This window comes from Bombina bombina, chromosome 6 (assembly GCF_027579735.1).
Source record: "Bombina bombina isolate aBomBom1 chromosome 6, aBomBom1.pri, whole genome shotgun sequence".
Taxonomy (NCBI): Eukaryota; Metazoa; Chordata; class Amphibia; order Anura; family Bombinatoridae; genus Bombina; species Bombina bombina.
In genome coordinates, this window is record NC_069504.1 from 91029730 (window position 1) to 91052270 (window position 22541).

The 22541-nt window shown below is 38.3% G+C and overlaps 1 protein-coding gene across 1 annotated transcript in view; it reads left to right on the top strand.

Annotated features, from left to right (window-relative positions):
- The window catches only part of PCLO (piccolo presynaptic cytomatrix protein), an 876537-nt gene that overhangs the window by 494743 nt on the left and 359253 nt on the right, over nt 1–22541 (top strand). The window contains exons 8-9 of the mRNA XM_053719164.1: nt 14570–19364; nt 19719–21718. Of these exons, the coding sequence (XP_053575139.1) occupies nt 14570–19364; nt 19719–21718 (6795 nt within the window). The remainder of the gene's footprint in view (nt 1–14569; nt 19365–19718; nt 21719–22541) is intronic.

A 22541-nucleotide genomic window follows, 5' to 3' on the forward strand; every position in this document is an offset into this window, starting at 1 on the left:
CTTCTGGAAGTATACACCGGATACCATTGCCTGACAAGTATGAAGGTACAACTGATTGTAGGGGTTTTCTTAACCAATGCAGGCTGCATTTCTGCAATGATCCTCGCACCTTTCAGTCTCACCAGTCAAGGGTCACCTTTATCATTTCCTTACTGAAAGACAAGGCCCTAGCCAGGGTCTCTCCCCTTTTGGAACCGAACGTTTCACTCCTGAACTATGCTGATGCGTTCATTTCTGCACTTCTGTCTTTGAGACTTCTGGCCGTACTTCTGCTGCAGAATTTTATCTCCTAGATCTCCACCAGGCCAATAGAACTGTGGCACAATTTGCCATTGCGTTCCGCACCTTGGCACTAGAGACCAGTTGGGATGGCAGTGCCTTCAAGGCAGCCTTTAGGAGAGGTCTGCATGAACGCATCAAAGATTAACTCACTTATCGTGATATTCCCTCTTCTTTGGATGACTTTATATCACTTTGTATCAGTCTAGACTCTCACTTCCAGGAGAGACAAGCCAAGAGAGATAGAACTCGGAGAGCCCTCCCGTCCTTCTATTCGTATGGTTTCTGCAGTGTCCTCTACCCCTTCAACTTCTCCAGCCACCCCAGTAGGGGAACATATGGATCTTTCCTCCTTCAAACCCTCAGAGTCTGAAAGACAGAGAAGAAGGAGATTGAGACTATGCTTTTATTGTGGTTCTAACTCCCACCAACTAAAGAACTGTGACATTCGGCCGGGAAAAGCCAATACTTAGGGGATAACAATGGGGTATCTCTAAGCATGATCACTACTAAATCCCCTCACTCCTCTCGGATTCTGGTACCTGTTACTCTTACCTTTCTTCAGAATTATGTCCACGCTCAAGCCTTCATTGACTCGGGGGCAGCTGGAAACTTTTTGGTTTACCGTTTTATGATTTAAGCTGGCTTACCTCTTCTGCAGAAAAGACATTGTCTTAAAATAACTCCTCTGGATGGCACCCCCCTTGGTTCAGGGTTGATCCATTCTGAGTCAGCACCCCTGACCCTGACTATGGGAGTCCTTCATACGGTACAGCTGCAGTTTGAGGTAATTCCTTCCCCAGCACAGCGTGTCATCCTTGGTCTTCCTTGGCTTTATATACACAGTTTGACTGGGCTGAAGGACAACTGGCCTCCTGGGGTACCTCCTGTTTCCACTCCTGCCTTGCTAAAGTCACTCCTCTGCTCCACATACCCATACCCAGTCTTCAGACTCCTTCAAACCTTCCCTCAGTATATGCAGACTTTGCAGATGTGTTTGAGAAGAAAGCGGCCGACGTGCTGCCACCCCACCGTCCTTATGACTGTAAAATTGACCTCTTTCCCAGCACCCAACTTACTAAAAGGAGGACTTATCCACTCTCCAAAGCTGAAACCAAGTCCATGGAGGAGTACATCCATGAGGACCTTGCTAAAGGTTTCATTTGCCCTTCCTCCTCTCCTGCTGGGGCAGGCTTCTTTTTCGTCAGTAAGAAGGATGGTGGGCTCAGACCCTGTATCGACTACAGGGCCTTGAACAACATAATTATCAAGAATCGCTATCCCATTCCTTTCTTCACCAAGCTGGACCTATGTGGGGCATAAAATCTGATTCGTATCTTCCCAGGCCACAAATGGAAGACCACTTTCAACACAAGATCAGGGCATTACGAATACCTTGTAATGCCCTTTGGGCTGTGTAACACCCCTGCAGTCTTCCAGGCATATGTCAACAATGTCTTCTGTGACCTCCTCAATCACACTGTCATCGTCTTCCTGGATGACATCCTTGTTTTCTCTTCCTCTTTGGAGGAGCATCATAAACACGTGAGACAGGTACTTCAACGTCTCAGAGACAATTCTTTGGTAGCCAAGCTAGAAAAATGTGAGTTTGATCAAGTTCAGAAACTCTGCTTGTCTGACCACTCTGCCTGTTAACCCCTAAATTGCTGGATTGATATACTGCTGCTAAGCCCTGCCGGCCTGACCATTCTAGTGGTTTACCTTTGGACTGCTTTACCAATGCCAAACCCTGCCTGTCTGACCATTCTAGTGGTTTACCTTTGGACTGCTTTACCATTGCCAAACCCTGCCTGCCTGACCATTCTTGTGGTTTACCCCTGAACACTGCCTTTCTCCAATTCCCTGCCTGTTGCCGCTGAAGACTATCCTGCCTGTGGTGAGTGTTGCTTACCTCATCTTGCAAACTTTCTCTGCTCTGGGATATTCCCTATCATTCCGGCTTGATGCCGGGATAGGAACACTACTGGCCGAGTTCGGTCTGATTGTGGAATAATCCACGAGCATTACAAACTTAATATCTATGGAATTCATTGGCTCAAATGGAGCCTGCTGCAAAACGTTAAGAACAAGATTAAGGCTCCAAGGAGGAGCAACAGGTTTAAACACAGGCCTGGTTTTTACCGGGGCCTTACAAAAAGATTGAACATCTGGCACATCCAAAAAATAGATAATGCAGAAATCTGACCTTTCAGACATGATTTATGACATCAGCCAATCTGATTCAAATACACATTATAAACTATCACTAACTAATCAAATTGCTCGATACTTGTGTCATTGATCACTCATCAGAACTTGTAAGTGCCATGTTACATTGTGTATTATACTTTGAAAGTATGTATATGTGAATTTAGTATTAAAGATAAACATTGATGCTGACATTAGGACACAGTGTAATATTTTAGACAAGGATTTTAAAATTCAAATTGATATTTGATTCAATAGAATCTTAAGCTGATCGCTCAAAGGGAAAGCCCACCTAACATTGAACTGTCATGATTCAGACACAGCCGAAATTAAAATCACCTCTTTACTGGCATGCTATTTTCATTGTATTTCTTCCTCCTCTTGAATTTATTTTTCAGTAAGAAATGTCATCTTATATGCCAGCCCATTTCATAACACCTATGAAGGGGTGGTTTTTAAAAATAGATTGCAATCAGGAGGGGGTTAGACAGGTGCAGAGAGAAACCTGGCCCAGCTCGTAACGGGACAGGAAACCCCAAAATATTATTTCATGATTTGGATAGAACATACAATTTTAAACAACTTTCAAATTTGCTTCTATTGTCAAATTTGCTTCATTCCCTTGTTATCCTTTGCTGAAGGAACAGCATTGCACTACTGGCAGCTAGCTAAACACATCTATTTAGCCAATCACAAGAGACAAATGTGTGCAGGCATCAATTAGCAGCTAGCTCCCACTAGTGTATGATATGTGCATATTATTTTCCAACAAGGGATACCAAGAGAACAAAGCACATTTGAAAATAGAAGTGAATTTTAAAGTGTTTTGAAATTACATGCTCTATCTGAATCATGCAACTTAAATTTTTACAAATAAATATAAAAATAACTTTCTATGAGATGTTTGTTGAGGTATAAATCAATCTATTTCTTGGACATTAACATATGAAAAATAAAAGATTAGCTTTAGAGAAATGTGCTTGTCCATGGATAGTAATGAAATGGTATAAATAAAGTTGGGAAAAACCTGAATAACCGCGACATCGATGACTGTTAGTTAACACCAGTCCGATGCTCTTTGCACCGTACTTGATGCGCATGTTTTTGACGGCTTTTTTGATAAATAAGGAGATCGTATTCAGGTCTGCGGCAGCGATGTCTGATGAGCGTATTGACGCCGGCAAATGCAACATAGTTCACACTTTTATAAATAGGCCCCCTAGTCTAAACATACATAATGTGCAATTCTTTTGAAGTGCAAGTCTCCAAGACCTAGAAGACAAAAGCACTTACCTGCAGTCTAGCTGTCTGGCAGGAAGACAGCTCACAAGGCGTGAAAGGACACATACTCCTTACAGAGACCTGTAGAAAAAGAAAGAATAGACTAACCAACTCTGGCTTTCTGTACCATGGGCAGCAATGTGTTAGGAAACAAAGCAAGGACTACCTCACAACTTCCTAACTGCTTAAAGCCACCACTACTCTACTGAAGAGATTGACATGGACTGGCTAAATCCAAATCCTTGCTTGCAGGGAAAAGTACCCGAAAAAGGAATTAATTTCTTTAGACACCAAACTTCACCTCCTCCATTGACAGAGGCAAAGAGAATGACTGGGGATTATGGGTAGGCGAGTGACACTTAACAGCTTTCTTTGCCTCCTCCTTCTGGCCGGGAGTGATATTCCCAATAGTAATTGAATGACGTTGTGGACTCTCCATATCTTAGTAAAGAAATATTTAGTCTAACATTGCTAATTATTTATTTATATTTGTTTTAAACAGGTATAAATTATTTAACATTACATATATAAAAGCTTGTTTATTTTAAATGTTGTTAAATTAAATAAAGTCAGAAATATGTGCATTGAAAAAAAAGCTGCTTAAAGGGACAGTCTAGTCAAAATTAAACTTTCATTATTCAGATAGGACATGTAATTTTAATTAACTTTCCAATTTACTTTTATCATCAAATGTTCTTTTTTCTCTTGATATTCTTAGTTGAAACTAAATCTAGGTGGGCTCATATGCTAATTTTTAAACCCTTGAGGGCTGCCTCTAATCACATGCTTTCTAAATTGCTTTTCAAAACAAAAGACTTTATAGTTCACGTGGGCCTGATATAGATAACACTGTGTTCAGGCACAGAAAGTTATTTAAGATTTAGCACAACACAATGCTAAATGCAAGTCAATAGATAATAAATAGTCACAGTCATGTGATCAGGGAACTGTCAGAAGGTTCTTAGATACAAGGTAATCACAGAGGTAAAAAGTATATTAATATAACTGTGTTGGGGAATGGGTAATAAAGGGATTATGTATCTATTAAAACAATACAAATTCTATTGTAGACTGTCCCTTTAAAGGGACACTGAACCCAATTTTTTTATTTTGTAATTCAGACAGAGCATGCAATTTTTTTTTTTTTTTTTAATTGTTCTTTATTAACCAACAGAAAGGCGAATTATACAATGATGCGGACTTGATTCATAACAATATTTAAGAAAAAGGGATAAGAAAAACAATTATCACCATCTTAAAGTTCAAACAATTTCAGTATAAAGTCAAAAGCAGGTTATATTAAGTAGCCTCTAACTGACAATTTTCCCAAAGGAAGAAATAAAAAAAATAAAGTAAGAATATTTTTCTTTAAGTCCGCAAAAAAAACAAAAAAAAAGAAGCATTATTAGCTTAAGTCACCTTAAGTTGGGGTTTTCTATTTAAGATTAAAGGAAAGGGGGAGAAAAAAAAAAAAGGGAAAAAGAAAGAAAAGAAAACCAGCTCTCTCTCATCATCCCCACCACTCCGTTTACCATATGCCCAACAAGACCAATTCAGAATTTTGGAAAGGAAAGATCATATAATCTCTTTCGTTTTCAGGAAGTGACTTAATGTATACGGCCCATTTACTGAAGAAGTTCGTTATATCCTCTTCATTGTTGATATCTGTATCTTTTTGTTCCAATAAACATTGTTTTTTCAAACAATTCTGAATTTCCGACACACTTGGTACAGACCGCATTTTCCATTTTTTGCATAACAAGTATCTAGTGGCTAAAATGGAGATGCAGACTATTTTATCATTAGGATGGCGTTTGTTTAAGTCATCAATACATAATATAACCTGGGATAGGGTGAGGGTTATGGATGGAATTTTGAGTACCCTAATCAGCCAGTATTCTAATTTACGCCAAGTATTTCTCACTTTTGGGCAGAACCAGAACATATGTTCTATGTCTGCTGCTAAAAGAGAACATTTAGGGCATTTATTAAAGCTCGAGTTGTGCACCCTAAGACCCCTTTCCGGAGTGAAATATGCCCTGTGAAGTAACTTAAAATGTGCTTCCCGCCATGTAGCAGAGAGAGTAGTCCTAGCCACTTTAGCTATAGAGTATTGCAAAATTTTTGGGTCAACCCTATTCTGTGCTGCAAGTGAGGTCCATGCTGAAGCAATTCTTGTCAGATTTAGATTACCCCTGCTAGCACCCAATAAGTGATAGCCCACAGAAATAGACATACGATCGACCTTCATAAGTATAAGCCAGTTTTCAAGTTTACCTAGTTTCCAGCCCCAGCCCTCTTCTCTAATTAATTCAAACAGAAAGTGCCTTATCTGTAAGTAAGCGAAGAAGTCTTTGTTAGGTAAACTAAATTCCTCTTTTAATACTTCAAATGTTTTAGTAGTTTTTCTATCACTGTCTATCAGCAATATCAATTTATTCAGCCCATTCTTATGCCATCTATTGAAAACTTCAGAGTGTAGCCCAGGTTGGAATTTTGGATTTCCTATCAAGGGAAGGTAGTGCGAAACCTTGGAGTTAATTGAAAGAGTTTTTGCTATTTTCCACCATGCCCTGATAGGATTATAAATTACTTTGAGTCTTTTAATTTCTGGAGGTAGCTCCTTAGGGGGGGAGTGCAGAAGTGCTGAGGGGAGGTAAGGACTACATATGTTGTTCTCAAGATGATTATTTAGAATATAGTCTTTTGACAAGATCCAATCTGCCGCTATTCGTGCCAGGAAGCTAAGGTTGTATGCTCTAATGTCTGGGAGTGCTAAGCCTCCAAACTCACGTGGAAGAGTGAGTTTATTAAAAGATATTCGTGCTCTTTTCCCCTGCCAAAGAAATTGTCTAATTAAACCATTAATCAGCCGTACATCCTTTTCAAGAAGAATTATTGGGATATTCTGAAGTATGTACAGCAGTTTCGGAAGGAGGATCATTTTAACTAATGCTACTCGTCCGGAAATTGAGAGTGGTAAGCTTTGCCATATTCTAAGCTTTTCCTTAAATTGTCTAACAATTGGGGGAATATTAAATTCATAAAGATTATCCAAATTCACCGGGATAGTTATCCCTAGATATTTAAATGAGTCTGTTACTCTTTTGAATGGATTTTCTAAACATGAGTCACTTGTCCTACGAATCCAGAAAATTTCTGATTTGGCTGCGTTTATTTTATAACCTGAGAAGGTACCAAACTGGTCGATTATCTGCATTAGTTTTGGAATGTTAATTTTAGTGTTTGATAGATATAACAAAACATCGTCTGCATATAGACCTATTTTCATCTCATGGTTTGAGATCTTTATTCCCTCCAAACTTTGTCTTATCATAATTGCTAGGGGCTCGATAGCAACATCAAACAGAAGAGGAGAGAGAGGACAACCCTGGCGCATTCCTCTCTCCAAAGTTATTGGCAGAGACACCGTTCCATTGATTATCAAGCTTGTAGCTGAGCTTTTATAGAGATTCTCTACAAAATCAGGGAATTTGCCCTTAATTCCAAATTTTAACAGAGAGGTGTTAAGATGTTTAAATGTAACAGAATCGAACGCTTTTTCTGCGTCAATGGAAAGAATCGCCATGTCCGGTGCCCCGAGTTCTTCCTCCCTCCCCTCTCCAATCAGAGGAATCTTTTCAAAATATTCCAATGTAGCCAATACCTCCCTAATTTTAGCAGATGAGTTTCGTCTATTTAGGAAGCCCGCTTGGTCCGGATGGACTACTTTTGGTAAAATTAATTGTAATCTGGATGCTAAGATAGACGTTAGAATCTTATAGTCTGAATTAAGTAAGGCTATTGGTCTATATGATTCTTTAAGCCTTGGGTCCTTCCCTGACTTAGGAATTAAGGTTGTGTGGGAGGAAGAAAATGAAGCAGAAACTGGTTTACCATTGATATAGAAGTCGTTGTATAAATTTGTTAGATACGGAGAAATTTCTGCAGATAGTATTTTATAAAATTCACTAGGTAGTCCATCCGGCCCAGCTGCTTTATTGATAGGTAGTTTAGAAATTGCCTCATTTACTTCTTGTAAAGATATAGGAGAATTAAGAGTACTGATACAGTCATCGGTAAGTGAGGGGCTAACGATCTTGTTCCAAAATTCTGCAGCGTTATCCTGATCATAACTTTTACAAGAGTAAATAGCTTGATAATATTCCACTAATGCAGATGCAATTTTTTTGGGATTTGAAATTAGCTCGTCCTTATCTAAAAGTTCTTCAATATGAGGTTGTTTTTTTTCATTATTGACCAGTCTGGACATCATCTTTCCAGACTTGTTCCCAAATCTATAGAGCTTAGCCTGAATTTTTAATTCTTTTTGGGCTTGCTGGGACAAGACAAATGTATCCCTGGCTTCTTTAGCTTGTACATACTTAGCCCAGTTTAGGGCATTTTTATGAAGCAGGAATTTGTTATATGAATTGGATAATGCTTTGTTTATTTCTTTTTCTCTTAACTTCAGTTTCTTGGTTAGGGCTATATTATAGGCTAAGATTTCTCCTCTGAGAACCCCTTTAGCGGTATCCCAGAGTAGTTCTGGGCGATCGATAAACTCAGAGTTAAAGCGTAAAAATTCCTCAAAGTTAGACCTAAGACGGGTTTTAAATTTCATATCTGTCGCTAGATAGTATGGAAAGAAAAACCTCAGAGATTTGGGCCATGGGTGTTTAAGCTGGATATCCAAGGTAATGGGGGCATGATCTGATAATAATATAGGAGTGATGCCTGCTTGCACCGTTAAAGAACCTAGGCGCTCATCTATGAGAAATAGATCTATTCGTGAAAGAGTCTTGTGTGCTTTTGAGAGACAGGTGAATTCCTGCATGTCCGGGTTCTGAACTCGCCAAATATCCCGCAGTGCTAAATTTTGCTCTATTTTTTTAAACATTTTAAATTCTAGGTTATCTTTTTTATGTTTTTTCTGTTTCGTAGTTTTTCGAAACCTATCAAGCGGGCATTGCGGTGCCATATTAAAATCCCCTCCGATAATTAGGTGCCCCTGGCTATACAAAAGAAGTTTGGATTGTATTTTATTCCAGAATTCTGGGTCAAATACGTTAGGACCATAGACATTACAAATCGTATACATTTCCTGAGCGATTCTTACTTTTAACAGAACAAATCTTCCCCCCGGATCGGGCTCACAGTGCACAACCTCGAGCTGGGTCTTTTTCCCAATTAGAATAGCCACTCCCCTTTTCTTGCCAACACTTGGCGCATAGAAAACTTCTCTGACCCACGAGGCTCTAAGTTTAAGGGATTCAACTGAGTTAAGGTGTGTTTCCTGAATTAGCCCTATATCCGTCTGATATTTCCTCAATTGTGTCAGTATGGTTTTCCGTTTAATGGGAGTAGAGATCCCTCCCATATTCCAGGATATTATCCTAAGTTTATCTATTTTTCTGTGGTTTTAGAACTTATCTGGGGGGGAGAGAGAGAGAGCTGGAGAAGGGAGAAAAAAAAAAAAAAAAAAGAGGGTGGGGGAACCCTAGCATTTCCCCTAAATGCCCCATCTATCCCTATCTAAGGGATTGTCCCAGCTATTGAGCCTACTCTGACTAACTAAGGGTTATTCTGTCTAATGCTGGTGAGTCCAAAGATGAAAAGAATTTCTCGGCTGCATGTACCTCCATGAAGAGATGCACTGCATCATTCACTGTTACTTTAAGTTTAGCTGGATAGATTATTGTCGCGTTAAATCCCGAGTTTATAAATTTAGTACATGTAGGTGCCAGAGCCCTCCTCCTGGAGGCCGTGTCAGCCGAGAAATCTTGAAAAATAAGAATCTTAGCCCCGTTAATAATAAGAGGTTGAGTTTTACGAAAATTTTGTAGAAGTAAAACTTTATCTTGATAATTGAGTAATTTTGCGATAACTGGTCTCGGCCTATTAGCATTTTTATTAACTGTATGTGATGGGCCCAGCCTATGCGCCCTCTCTACCAAGATACTGTGATATGAAGGTGGAAATTTAAGAGCTGTCTTTAAAGTATCAGAGATAAAGAAGGCTAGATCTTCGTATTGCTTCTCCCGCCTATTATTCTGATATTATTTCTCCTGCTACGATTTTCTAGATCTTCTAGCCTCAAGAGGATTTTTTGAGTACTGCTGCTAAGATTATCAAGCTTAGAGCTTTGTGAGAGAGTCAGATCTTCCAGATCAGACACTCTCTGCTCAACCTCCTGCATTCTAGAGGAGAATTGTTTGATTTCTTGCGATAGGGAGGAAATATCCTGTTTAATTTCTAGCCTTAAAATATCAAATTTAGGAGAAAGGGCCTCAGAGATGCTGGTAACTAGACTTTGAATATTTAGTACTTCAGGTATGGTTGTGTTTGAGAGGACTGATTGAACATCAGCTACAGGGTCTTGTGTGCTCTTAAATTTTTTATCCCTTTGTCTGCCTGCCATTGTTGGTGAGGATGTTTTAGCGGAGGTACCGAGAAACTTGTCCATATACTAGTGATGGAGAAGAAGAAAAAGAAAAAAAGGAGGAAGTGGAAAAGGAGATGAATGACCCCAGTGATTGTGTTTATGGGGTGTTGGTGCGTGCACCAAGACTGGAGTGCCAATATTACAGTGCCTAGGTGAATTAAATGAATTGCGCAACTAGTGTGGGAATGTGAGGTGAGGGAGGAGGGAAAAAAAAAAAAAAAGGGGATTAAGTGACCCCTAAGTGAATTTACAGCGGATGGGTGCTGGGGCTGCACCAGTTGTGAATGTGATGTGCTAAGTGTTATGGTGTCCTATAGTAGTTGGATAAGTGAGGTGACCATTAAATGAGGTTCCCGAAGTGATTTCACCCTATGCACATGGACAAGTGACTAATTTTGAGAGTGGTTCGAAAGAGATTAGGGGGGGTTTTTATGCTTAAATCAGCCTTATAGATTAATCAGTTATCGGTTTAACTTTAGATAGCCGTGAAATTTTCAGTCGCCGAACTGAAATGATTAAATAAATAATGAAAACTCTAATCCAATAAAACTTCTCCTAAATGCAGGGAGCACCAGTACCGTATAGACTTTTTGCAAATTTTATGGTCTCCAGCACATAGAAAAATAATGCACCCTAAGATTGCAAAATGAGCTATGAGAGGTGATTTTAGAAAAAGAAAAAAAAAAAAAGAAAAATGTTGCCACTCTTTCCCCAAAAATCTCTTTGCCCCTTCCTCCCCCTCCCTATCACATTCAATTCTTGCCCTGTTTTTGCAGATGTGGCTGTTACAATTAAAGAGAGGGCAACGAGATTTCCACCTAACCCCAGTTAAATATCACCTTTTAATAAAAGGTAGTAATATAAAGTGGAGAGAAAGAGTTCCAAACTCTTAACCAGATTAAAGCAATAACAGTTTCAAGTTCACATTTGTTCTGTCATAAATATACAGTTTTCAAAAAAAACAATCAATCTCATTGACAAAATGCAACATTGTATCTGATTAAACAGTATAGAGTTCCTTGGTAGAACAGCAACAAAGTTCAGAGTCTCTGGGGGGGATATAGTAATCAAGAAGCCGTATATTGACTTTTTTTTTCTTTTTTCTTCTTCCCTCTTATCCTCTCGCCCCTCACCCTCTATTCCGGAGCCAATGATTTATATTTTTTTCCCCTTTTTTTTCAAAGTCTCTTAGACCCTGATAAGACTGTTCGTTCGTTAGGGGTAGCGTATATTCCCCGATCTCTTCCCACTTCACCTCTCTCCCATGCCCTTCGAGAGTCCTCCTTTAGATAAACAGCAGATATTTGCTTTCTGTTGTATAAGTACCCCCTGCTTAGCAAACCTCCAGATTGGCCTCTGTGTTGCTTTTAAAATTTCAGTGTAGCAGATTCAGCAAACCAATATGTGGTATTGTATAGAAAAAACAGTTCTCAGTGACTCACCCCCTTCGCGCTGCTTACCCGCCCGCCAGGATCCTTGTCAGGCTGTAGATACCTGTTCAGGTTGCAATGACATCATCTGGGAACCTTCCGATATCCAGCACCGCTGAAAACTCCAACCTCAACTCCCCTCTCGCAGCAACGGTGGGAGGGGAGTGAGGAGCACCAGCCTAGACACCAGCAGCAGCACAAAGAAGAGAGGCTCCACCACCGGTCCTTTATCCAGAGACGGACCCAGCTCCCTCCCGCGCAGCACCGGTGGGGGAGGGAGCGAGCAGAACACCCGGCAGCGGGAGCAGCAATCCAACAGCGAGAAGTGTCCTCAGCAGCACAGCCGGTGAGATGAAGAGAGTGCGCTGTACACTTAGTTCCCGGGGTTAGCCCAGCACGGGGGGGGGGGGGGCAGGCTGGGGGGGGGCACCGCTCGTGCAGGCAGCAAAGTTCCTCTGAGAGAGGGAAAAAGGAGAAGGGTAGTCTGGGACGTAGATAATGTAGCAAACCCCTATCAGAGGCCAGGTAAGGCAGTTAATATAAATAATAGGCTCAGTGCAATTGCCAGTGGGTTGGTGGTCCACCGGAAGGGTTCCAGAGGCGATTTTGCTGACTGCCCCATAAAACAGCCCCAGAGCCTGGGGCAGGGCACGGGAAAAACCACCGCCAAGAATTGCGGGACTGGAGGTGCGAGCTCAGCAACACCTGTCTGACTCCTCCTCCACCGGAACCCCAGAGCATGCAATTTTAAGCAACTTTCTAATTTACTCCTATTATCACATTTTCTTCATTCTCTTGATATCTTTATTTGAAAAGCAAGAATGTAAGTTTAGATGTGGCCCATTTTTGGTAAACGACCTGGGTTGTTCTTGCTGATTGGTGGATAAATTCACCCACCAATAAACAAGTGCTGTCCAATGTTCTGAATTAAAAAAATACCTTTGATGCCTTCTTTTTCAAATAAAGATAGCGAGAGAATGAGGAAAAAATGATAATAGGAGTAAATAAGAAAGTTGCATGCTCTATCTGAATCACAAAAGAAAAAAATTGGGTTTAGTGTCCCTTTAAGTCTTTTTTAACTCTGAGATTGACACCTATCTCTGGTTTTTTATGCAGCTGTTAAATGCTACATGTAAAAATTGCACTTGCTTGTCTGTAAACCAAACCCATGCACAGAAGTGTACTTACTATTTTCTTTTTATTCTTTCTAATTAAAAGAGACATAAACGTTTAAAATATATTAGAGCATTTTATTTCTGCACTAGATTTATTACTACACATAGATTTGCAGGGGAGCAGTGGCATTTAAGGGACAATAAAGGCAAAATTAAACTTTTATGATTCAGACAGAACATGCAATTTTTAACAAATTTCCAATTGACTTCTCTTATCTAATTTGCTTTGTTCTTTTGGTATTTATTTTTTAAAAGCCTGCATAGGTAGGCTCAGAAGCAATAGCTGCTTGTCACTCTCACCCATTATATTCAACTTGGCCCCAGTAGAGCATTGCTCTCCTTCAACAATGGATTCCAAGAGAATGAAGCAAATCTGATAATAGAAGTAAATCTGAAAATTGGATGCTCCATCTAAATCCCAAAGTTATCTTTCATCATGTTCTCCCTTTTAAGTGAAGGTAAACTTTGATGAATGAAAGCCTGTTTTTTAAAATACTATTAAAAACAGGGCACTTTCATTCTTCAAAGTTTAGAAAGCAGCCGTTTTGATTAAAAACTTACCTTTGGTTTTTTTCACAGCCAGAGCAGCTTCCCCCACCCGGAGATCCTCTCTTTACATGTCATCAATGACTAATCCAGCTTCCTCCAATCAAGGCTTTCCCCCCAGGGTAGTCATTGCCTGAGGCCATGCCGTGATTGGAGGAAGCTGGATTAGTCATTGATGACGTCTGAAGAGAGGATCTCAGTGTGGGAAACTGCTCTGGCTGTGAAAACAACAAAGGTAAGTTTTTAATCAAAACGGCTGCTTTCTAAACTTTGATCAATGAAAGTGCCCCTGTTTTTAATAGTATTTTAAAAAACTGGCTTTCATTCATCAAAGTTTACCTTCACTTTAAGGTCTATTTATCAATTCTGTATGTTAATTTTATAAAAAGGGTCATCTTAGTTCTGCAGACACAAATTCACAGTTTTGAGAAATAAAGAAACAATAATTTGTGCTATCTTCAAGAGAGAAAAAATGTCCAAAATAATCTGACAGAAACCTTTGGGAGAGCATAACATTGAGAATGGATTAATGGAACTCATTTACCGAAAAAACAAACAAACGTACAAAAAAAACATTACAGCCATGAATATACAGCATCTTGCTATATTATTAAAAACAAATTTATATTTCAGGATTCATAACCTTTGGGTTATAATGTATCTTAAATAGAAACTATCTTTAGATAGATTTTCCTCAAAAGCATTTAAATTTTAAAAAAAACGTATTTAAATAAAAGAAAATTCTATTTTTAAATCATTGATTTGTATCCACCCTGGAATAAACATATTTAATAGCGTTAAATAGTGTTCATTTAGATACATTTTTTTAGGAAGGCTAAGTCCTTACAAAATATTTGTCTTTATGTGACCCATATCTTTATCTGAAAATTTAAGCTATTTGAAGCAAAAACATTTAGGGTTTATAAAGCACAATTTATTTTGAAATATCATCTCCATCAACTATGCTGCAATTCTAGAGTTATGTATGCACCCTGGGTTTGTTTCATGATTCATGTTGTGCATTATTTTACATGTTTTTTTGTGAATATATACAAAACTAAGTATATTCATAATGTAATTATTATTTGCAATTTAAGTAACTATACTTTATGAATCCTTGATTGTAAATTGTTGTATTTTTTTCTTTATAGGTATATTCTTTATATAAGATCTACAGAATCTATCATTTTATTTTTGTTTTCTAGGAGAAGGAAGATGACAAATCAGACACCTCAAGCTCTCAACAACAGAAAAGCCCACAAGGTCTGAGTGATACTGGCTATTCATCTGATGGAATATCAGGTTCACTTGGAGAAATCCCCAGTCTAATACCCAGTGATGAGAAAGATTTACCTAAAGAAACATCAAAGCCGGACTCTTTTTCACAAGAAGGCAGTCCATCAAGCCCTTCTGATCTAGCAAAACTGGAAAGCACAGTTTTACCAATTCTTGAGGCCCAAACTAGTGTTCTTGCTGATGAAAGAAGAAAGAACAGTGATTTGTTTGGAATATATTCTGGTCAAACACAGGATAGAGGAAAAATGAAGATGTTACCAATAACACCAGATTCATATAGTTCAGAAGAAGAAGAACTTGAAGATATTCAAGAAGAAGATGAAACTTTGGAAGAGAATGGTAAAGGAAGATTATCTTCACGGAGAGGTAAAGATAGTACCTCTTCAGTAACATCAAGGAGAGGCCATGATTCATTGGATGACAGTAGTGAGAGTGAAAATTCACCTGTTCCACAAAGAAAACGAAGAACTAGTAATGGATCATCAAGTAGTGATGACTACAAGCATGAAGACAGCCAAGGATCAGGAGATGATGAGGATTTTATCCGTAAGCAAATTATTGAAATGAGTGCTGATGAAGATGCTTCTGGATCAGAAGATGAGGAATTCTTAAGAACAAAATTAAAAGAAATCAGTGCAAATGAAAGTCTTAAGAAGGAATCTAAAGGAAAAGCTACAGTAGCAAAATGCAAACGGTTAACCAAAAAGAGCAGCACAACCTATGATGATGATGGAATTAGAAGACATTCTTGGCATGATGATGATGAAGAGGACGAGGGAACATATGATGAAAGCCCAGAACTAAAATACAGAGAAACTAAAAGTCAAGAAACTGAAGAACTTGCAGTAAGTGGAGGAGGGGGACTCAGACGATTTAAAACTATAGAACTAAATAGCACTATTTCCAGTACATATACTAAAGAATCTGGGCAACAGTCAGCTATTTTGTACTATGATGAAGAACCAGAATTAGAGATGGAAAGTTTAACTGATTCCCCAGAGGATCGATCAAGGGAAGAGAGATCATCAAGTCTCCATGCTTCAAGTTTTACCCCAGGTACATCACCCACTTCAGTCTCTTCATTAGATGAGGACAGTGACAGCAGTCCAAGTCATAAAAAAATATCAGGTGAAAGCAAACATAGAAAATCTAGACATCGATCCCATGGACCTGTGCTTCCCACCATTGAAGACTCTTCAGAGGAAGAAGAATTAAGAGAGGAAGAAGAACTTTTGAAAGAGCAAGAAAGACAGAGGGAAATAGAACAGCAGCAAAGAAAAAGTTCTAGCAAAAAATCTAAAAAAGATAAGGATGAACTAAGAGCTCAAAGAAGAAGAGAAAGACCTAAGACACCACCTAGCAATCTTTCTCCAATTGAAGATGCTTCCCCAACAGAAGAATTACGTCAAGCTGCTGAAATGGAAGAACTTCATAGATCTTCATGCTCTGAATATTCACCAAGTATTGAATCTGACCCGGAAGGGTTTGAAATAAACCCTGAAAAGATCATTGAAGTACAAAAAGTATACAAGCTACCCACTTCAGTATCCCTCTATTCTCCAACAGATGTAACTACTGTTGCAATGGCAGAAAACAAAAATGGACAAAGTCTAAAGAGTGCAGAAGAGGCATATGAAGAAATACTTTACAAAGCAAAACTTTATCAAAGTGAAAAAGAAAAGGATGATGTTTTTGAGAAAGAACCCTTATATGGGGGGATGCTCATTGAAGATTATATTTATGAATCATTAGTTGAGGAAAATTATGATGAAGAATTAGATTCTGGCATGTTAAGTGGTCAAAAAAATGTATTTGAGCATAGAGTAATCAATGTAAAAAATAATTCTACAGATGACATTTGTATAGATGTTGTTCCAAAAATAACACATTTAGAAAATGAATGCTTTAGAGCAGATCAATTTAATTCAGCTGAGCCTCAAGAAGACATTGTTTCAAGTTCCTATATTGTTCCAGAAAGTCATGAGATAATTATTTTGGAAAACACAGATGAAAAGCCTCCTCAAGAATCAGATAGAGGTTTTGAGCTTATTGATTGCCAAAATATGCAACTTACACCAGGATCCAGTCCAACTCAGCCTTTTAATGAATTCTCCCTGAAAACAGACTCTTCACCTTTTACCTCTGTGGACATATGTGAGGCAGAAGATTTTTCTTCTACTTCTTCTTTGGAAGCATGCAGCAATTTAAATAGTTTAATTTCCATCCCAGATGTGACAATAACTCAGCACTTCACAGAAGAAGATTTGGAAGATGACTTGAATTCTAATGAAAATATGGAGAAAACACCAGAGTCATCTGTATCTGCAGCTTCTGATAAATACCAAAAACATAGTGATTTTAGATATGATAGCCCTTCTGTAAAGGAAGATGAAAATTTCAGTTTTGCAAATGCTGGCACAGAGTATATAATAAAACATGATTCAGTGCCAGATACCTACAGACCTAGTTTACCACCTGAGCATGTAGAACCAAATATAGTATCAGACAAAGACATGCCTTTTTCTCAAAGTCAAGCATCTGTTTATTCTACAAAATCCTCAACAGTGTCTTCTATTGCTAACCAGTTTTATGCTGATTCTGTTACAATAGTCCCTGAAACATCTTGTTCAATCACAGATGTTTCAAACTTGGACCATGTCATAATTTCAGTGCCTGATGATACACAATTTAACACAGGAATACAACCAGAATTGTATAAAAGTACAGTGGACAGCACAAATTATAAAATTGAGCAAAGTGTGTCTGGTGCTTCTTCCTATTTATTAAAAAATAGTTATGAAATGCCAGCTACCACAGAAGGCACTCCATCAACTGTCCACTTTGTATCCTCAGCAGGAGTAACAAGTATTGTTACAGATTCACATGAAATGTCTTCTGTGGGATCTGTAGTGCCATCTGTTACCTCAAAAGTTGTATCATTCTTTAGGAGTTCTTCTCTTGATTCACCTGCTCCAACAACTGCTCCAGCACCACCTCCACCACCTCCTCCCCCACCATTGCCTCCACCTACCCCACCTAAACCTGCAATTTATTCAAAAAAGAGAATAGCACCTACAGTTCCTTTGCCAACAACAACAACTCAACATGGTATGTCTACATCAACGGTTGAAACAAGAGCTCCATCAATTAAAAACAATGCAACTCCTACTTTTAAAACACATGCACCACCTCCACCTGTTCCTCCCAAACCATCTTCAATTCCTGCTGGATTGGTTTTCAGTCACAGGCCAACAGATGGATCGAAAATCCAGAAACTTACTAAAACTGTTCAACACCCTGTAACTATGCAAAAGCCAACAGAAGCACAACAGAAGAGTATAATACAGTCTTCAGTCACAAATATGGCTCTAAATCTGATCCAATCCACAGATTACAAACTTCCATCTCCCACCTCACCCATGTCTCCTCACTCAAATAAATCTTCACCAAGGTTTTCAAAATCATCACTAGAAACATATGCAGTGATTACTCTGCCATCAGAACCTGGAACTCCAGTTGAAAATGATTCAGTTGATACAACTTGTTGGCCTCTTCAGCCACCACTTCAAGAAATATCATCTATGGTACCTTCTTCTAAAGCTGATCAAAATGTAACTTCTTTTAAAATTCATACTGTTCCTAGTGTAGGAACATACATAATAACAAAAGAAATTACAAAGACCACAGTTTCTTTGCCTCAGAGTATAATATCAGACATACATATCATGTCAGCCACTATTCCAAAAGAAACAGCCATTGCAGAGGATTCTGAGTTTAATCAAACTTCAAACATAACTGATCCAAATGATATTATTGACTTACGCACTTTGAGTAAAATGGATTATAAAAATAATGACTCAGGGATAGATATTTGCATGGATCTATCTTCGGCACCACTAGATGTAAAACTCCAATCTTCAGCACACAGGCAGATAAGTGCTATACAACCTGCTATAGTAAATCTTAGCACTGCTTCACCAGCCACGTCTTCTATTACACTCGTTACAGAAACAGTTACAATTGTCACATGCTCAACGACTGTAAGTTACACATCCAGTTTAGAAAGCCTTGTTGACATAGGGAAGTCAATGGAAACCCCGTTAAAGCTGACCAAATCTAAACAGTTTGAAGGAAGTTTACTTTCAAGTGAAGAGGTACCGATTAACTTATCTTTGGGTACTCCAACTCATTCAATCATTTGTGCATCTACAAAAACAACATCCCTTTCTCCAGTAAGTGTAACCAATGGATACCATGATATATCTACATCTCAAGAATCAGTAGATAGTGGTGTAGTGGACCTTAGCACTAGCAAGACACACAGAACAATGGTAACTGTAGATGAAATAACATCTGATATTGTTACTGCAATAATAGATGACGATAAACCTGTTGATTTAACTGCAGGAAGAAGAGCTGTGTGTTGTGATGTTGTTTATAATTTACCTTTTGGAAGAAGTTGCATTTCTCAGCAGCCTGCAACAACTTTGCCTGAAGACCGTTTTGGATATAGGGATGACCATTATCAATATGATCGTTCAGGACTCTCTGGGTTTAGAGCTATTGGGGGTATGAAACCTTCAATGTCTGACACTAATCTGGCTGAAGCTGGTGTTTTCTTGTACAAAAGCAAAAACACTTTTGATTTTCCAGGTGGATTAACTGAAGCTGCTGTAGATCTTACATCTGGGAAAATTACAACAGGTCAGTATGAGTTGCCCGCAGATCTTTCTTTGAAATATGATTATGGTGTTCCCCATCTCATTTCTGGATAACATATTTGTTTTATTTCTTGTCATTTTTTGGGACATTGTGGCAAAGTGTTTTGGAGTACTGGTGTATTTTATTTTCCCTTTTGTGTATATGTTTTGCTCACAGGTTCATGCATGTGCCTGCATGTTCCAAATATGCTTTTGCTTCTTGTGAAAGTAATCATTAATATGGAGATTTGCATGCAATTTTTTTTATCATTCATATCATCAAGACTGGATCGCTGTCCAGACCACAAAGCTGCAATATGTATGGAAAATGGACTATAACTATACCCTATACTTTCAGGTGAGGCTTTGGATTACCAAACCAAGACCACAGGTGTTTATCCAGGGACACGACAAGTTATTTCTGGAATTGGAATAAGTGCACCCCAATATTCACAAGCCAGAATCACTCCTTCAGTAGCATCACAGTATGGTATAGGAAGTGTGTTAAGGTCATCAAATGGAGTTGTATATTCATCTGTTGCAACTCCGATTCCTTCAACATTTGCTATTACCACACAACCTGGTTCTATTTTCAGCACAACTGTGCAAGATCTATCGAGTTTTACTACTAGTGATACAATAAGTTCAATATCAAACCTCAATCAGACTCAGCCTTTACCACGACCATATAATATGTTACCTACAACTGCAGCAGATGTGAATGATGTAATGATGGTAGTTGAAACGAGTTTACAAAGTTTTCCTATGGAAGTTACAGATGCTACACCAAGAGACTTGACATCTATTTTAACAACAGAATCAGAAACATTCTCTGAAATGATAGAAGATGAATCCACATATATAATTCACTCTGAGGATGGCAAACAACAGCAACTTGAATTGCAGCGTGAGCTTCTTGAGCTTGAGAAGCTGAAACAGCAGAGATTAGCTGAAGAGCTAGAGTGGGAACGACAAGAAATCCAAAGGTTCAGAGAACAAGAAACATTAATGGTTCAAAAAAAGCTAGAAGAACTGCAGTCTATGAAGCAACATTTGCTATATCAGCAAGAAGAAGAGCGACAAGCTCAATTAATGATGAGACAGGAAACCTTTGCTCAACAGCAGCTACATCGTGAACAAATTCAACAACTTCATCATCAACTGCATCAGCAGTTAGAGGAGCAGAAATTACGTCAGATGTACCAATATGGTTATGAACCTGGTGAAAACTCTTCTCCTCAGACAACTTCAGAACAAGTCATTTTGGAAAGTCAATTTCAAGGAGCTAGTGATAGTCAGTTCTGGTCAGGTGATCTGTCATCAACTACAACGTCAGTAGTTGCTGGAATGGAAATACCATCAAATGAATCATGGTATCCAGTTCAGCCAGAGGGTATGCCACAGTATATAGCCAGACCTGGTATACTAAACTCTGTTTCAGAAATTTCTCTTAAAGATATTGATATTAATGATGACAGAAAACTTAAAAAAAGAAGTTCTATGCCAAGAATCTGTGGTATGTTTGATGAAGTAGATGGAAACATACAGGATGAACCAAGATCATATAAATTAATTGTAGACAGTGGAGTACAAACTGATGATGAAGATGCAGCTGAAAAGGGATATACAGGCAGACGAAGAAGAACAAAAAAGGGAGTTGATACAAGTGTACAGACCGACGATGAAGATCAAGAGGAATGGGATATACCTTCAAGATCAAGAAGAAAATCACGGACAGGAAAATACAGTGATGGTCACACAGATGCTGACAAATTTAAGCAGTCTAAAGTATCCAGCATTGCAGTTCAAACAGTTGCAGAAATGTCAGTACAAACAGAACCATTTGGAACAATTAGAACACCTTCAATAAGAGCAAAGGTTGATGCAAAAGTTGAAATAATTAAACACATTTCTGCCCCTGAAAAAAGCTGTAAAGGGCAAAGTTTAGGATGTCAAACAGAAACAGATTCAGAATCCCAAAGTTCTAAGTATTTGAGCGATGTGTCTCAAAGAGACAAAAGACGCCCAACACCCTTAGAAATAGGCTATTCATCCCACCTACGAGCAGATTCATCCTTGCAAGTGGCACCTTCACCTCCAAAATCCCCAAAAGTTCTTTATTCTCCCATTTCACCACTGTCACCAAGCAAGGCTTTAGAGTCAGCTTTTGTTCCTTATGAAAAGAACATAGTGGATGATATTGGCCCTCACAAACAGCATACTGATGGCATCCAAATTCCACCACCCAGTCCCAAATCCCCAAAAGTCATGCAACGTTCCATGTCTGATCCAAAGCCTTTGAGCCCTACTGCAGAAGAGGCATCAAGAACACAATTTCAGTATTCAGATGGATATATGGTAAGAGCTTATTCATTGTATCTTAAGGTTAATTATTTTGTAGCTTGAACTAAAATGTTTGGATTAAACATCCTTAAAAATACACACACTGTACTAAGTACATAAAGTTTTTATAGACACGCTTTAAAAAGATTGTTTAAGTAAAATTTATTTATCTCAGCATAACAGTTTCTATTCAACCAAGTAAAAATACCTTAGCCACAGAATTAGTCATCAATGTTATAATTTCCTTTTTTGGTTTAAATGTTTTAATTAAATGTTATTGGGTAAAGGATAGGTAGCAAAGTATTTACATTATTTCAGGAAATTGAAAGGAGGTAAAATTATTACTGGCATGTCTGAAAGATCAGTGTTGGAACTTGTTTTCATTCTTATGTACTTTTTTAGTTATATATTTATTTATTTTGTTAATGAAACTGTTAAAGAGTTGACAATCTGAAATGGTAAATAGAATTACTAGTTATAACAAAAATAAAATTGGAAGCTTGGACAAGGAAGATGACTATTATATAACTGCAAAAGTGTAAGATGTATGCAGAAAATAAAAAGTCATTTAGTGGCCAAGCAGGAGAAAACAGCAGGATGTTTGGTCATAAATGAAAAGGTTCTAGCAGAAGAAGAGGTGAGATAATTATGATGTGCTATAGACAGACCTCATCTTTAACAATTTTCTGGACCATATTTCTAGATAAAGTAACAGAAACATATCAACTGTAAATTCATGCCATTAAAGTAGTATTGACAAATACAGTAAAAGAAATCCAAAATTCCTATGATACTGATTTTAGGCCTACATTTTAGATAGGAAGTCAGAGGAATAAAT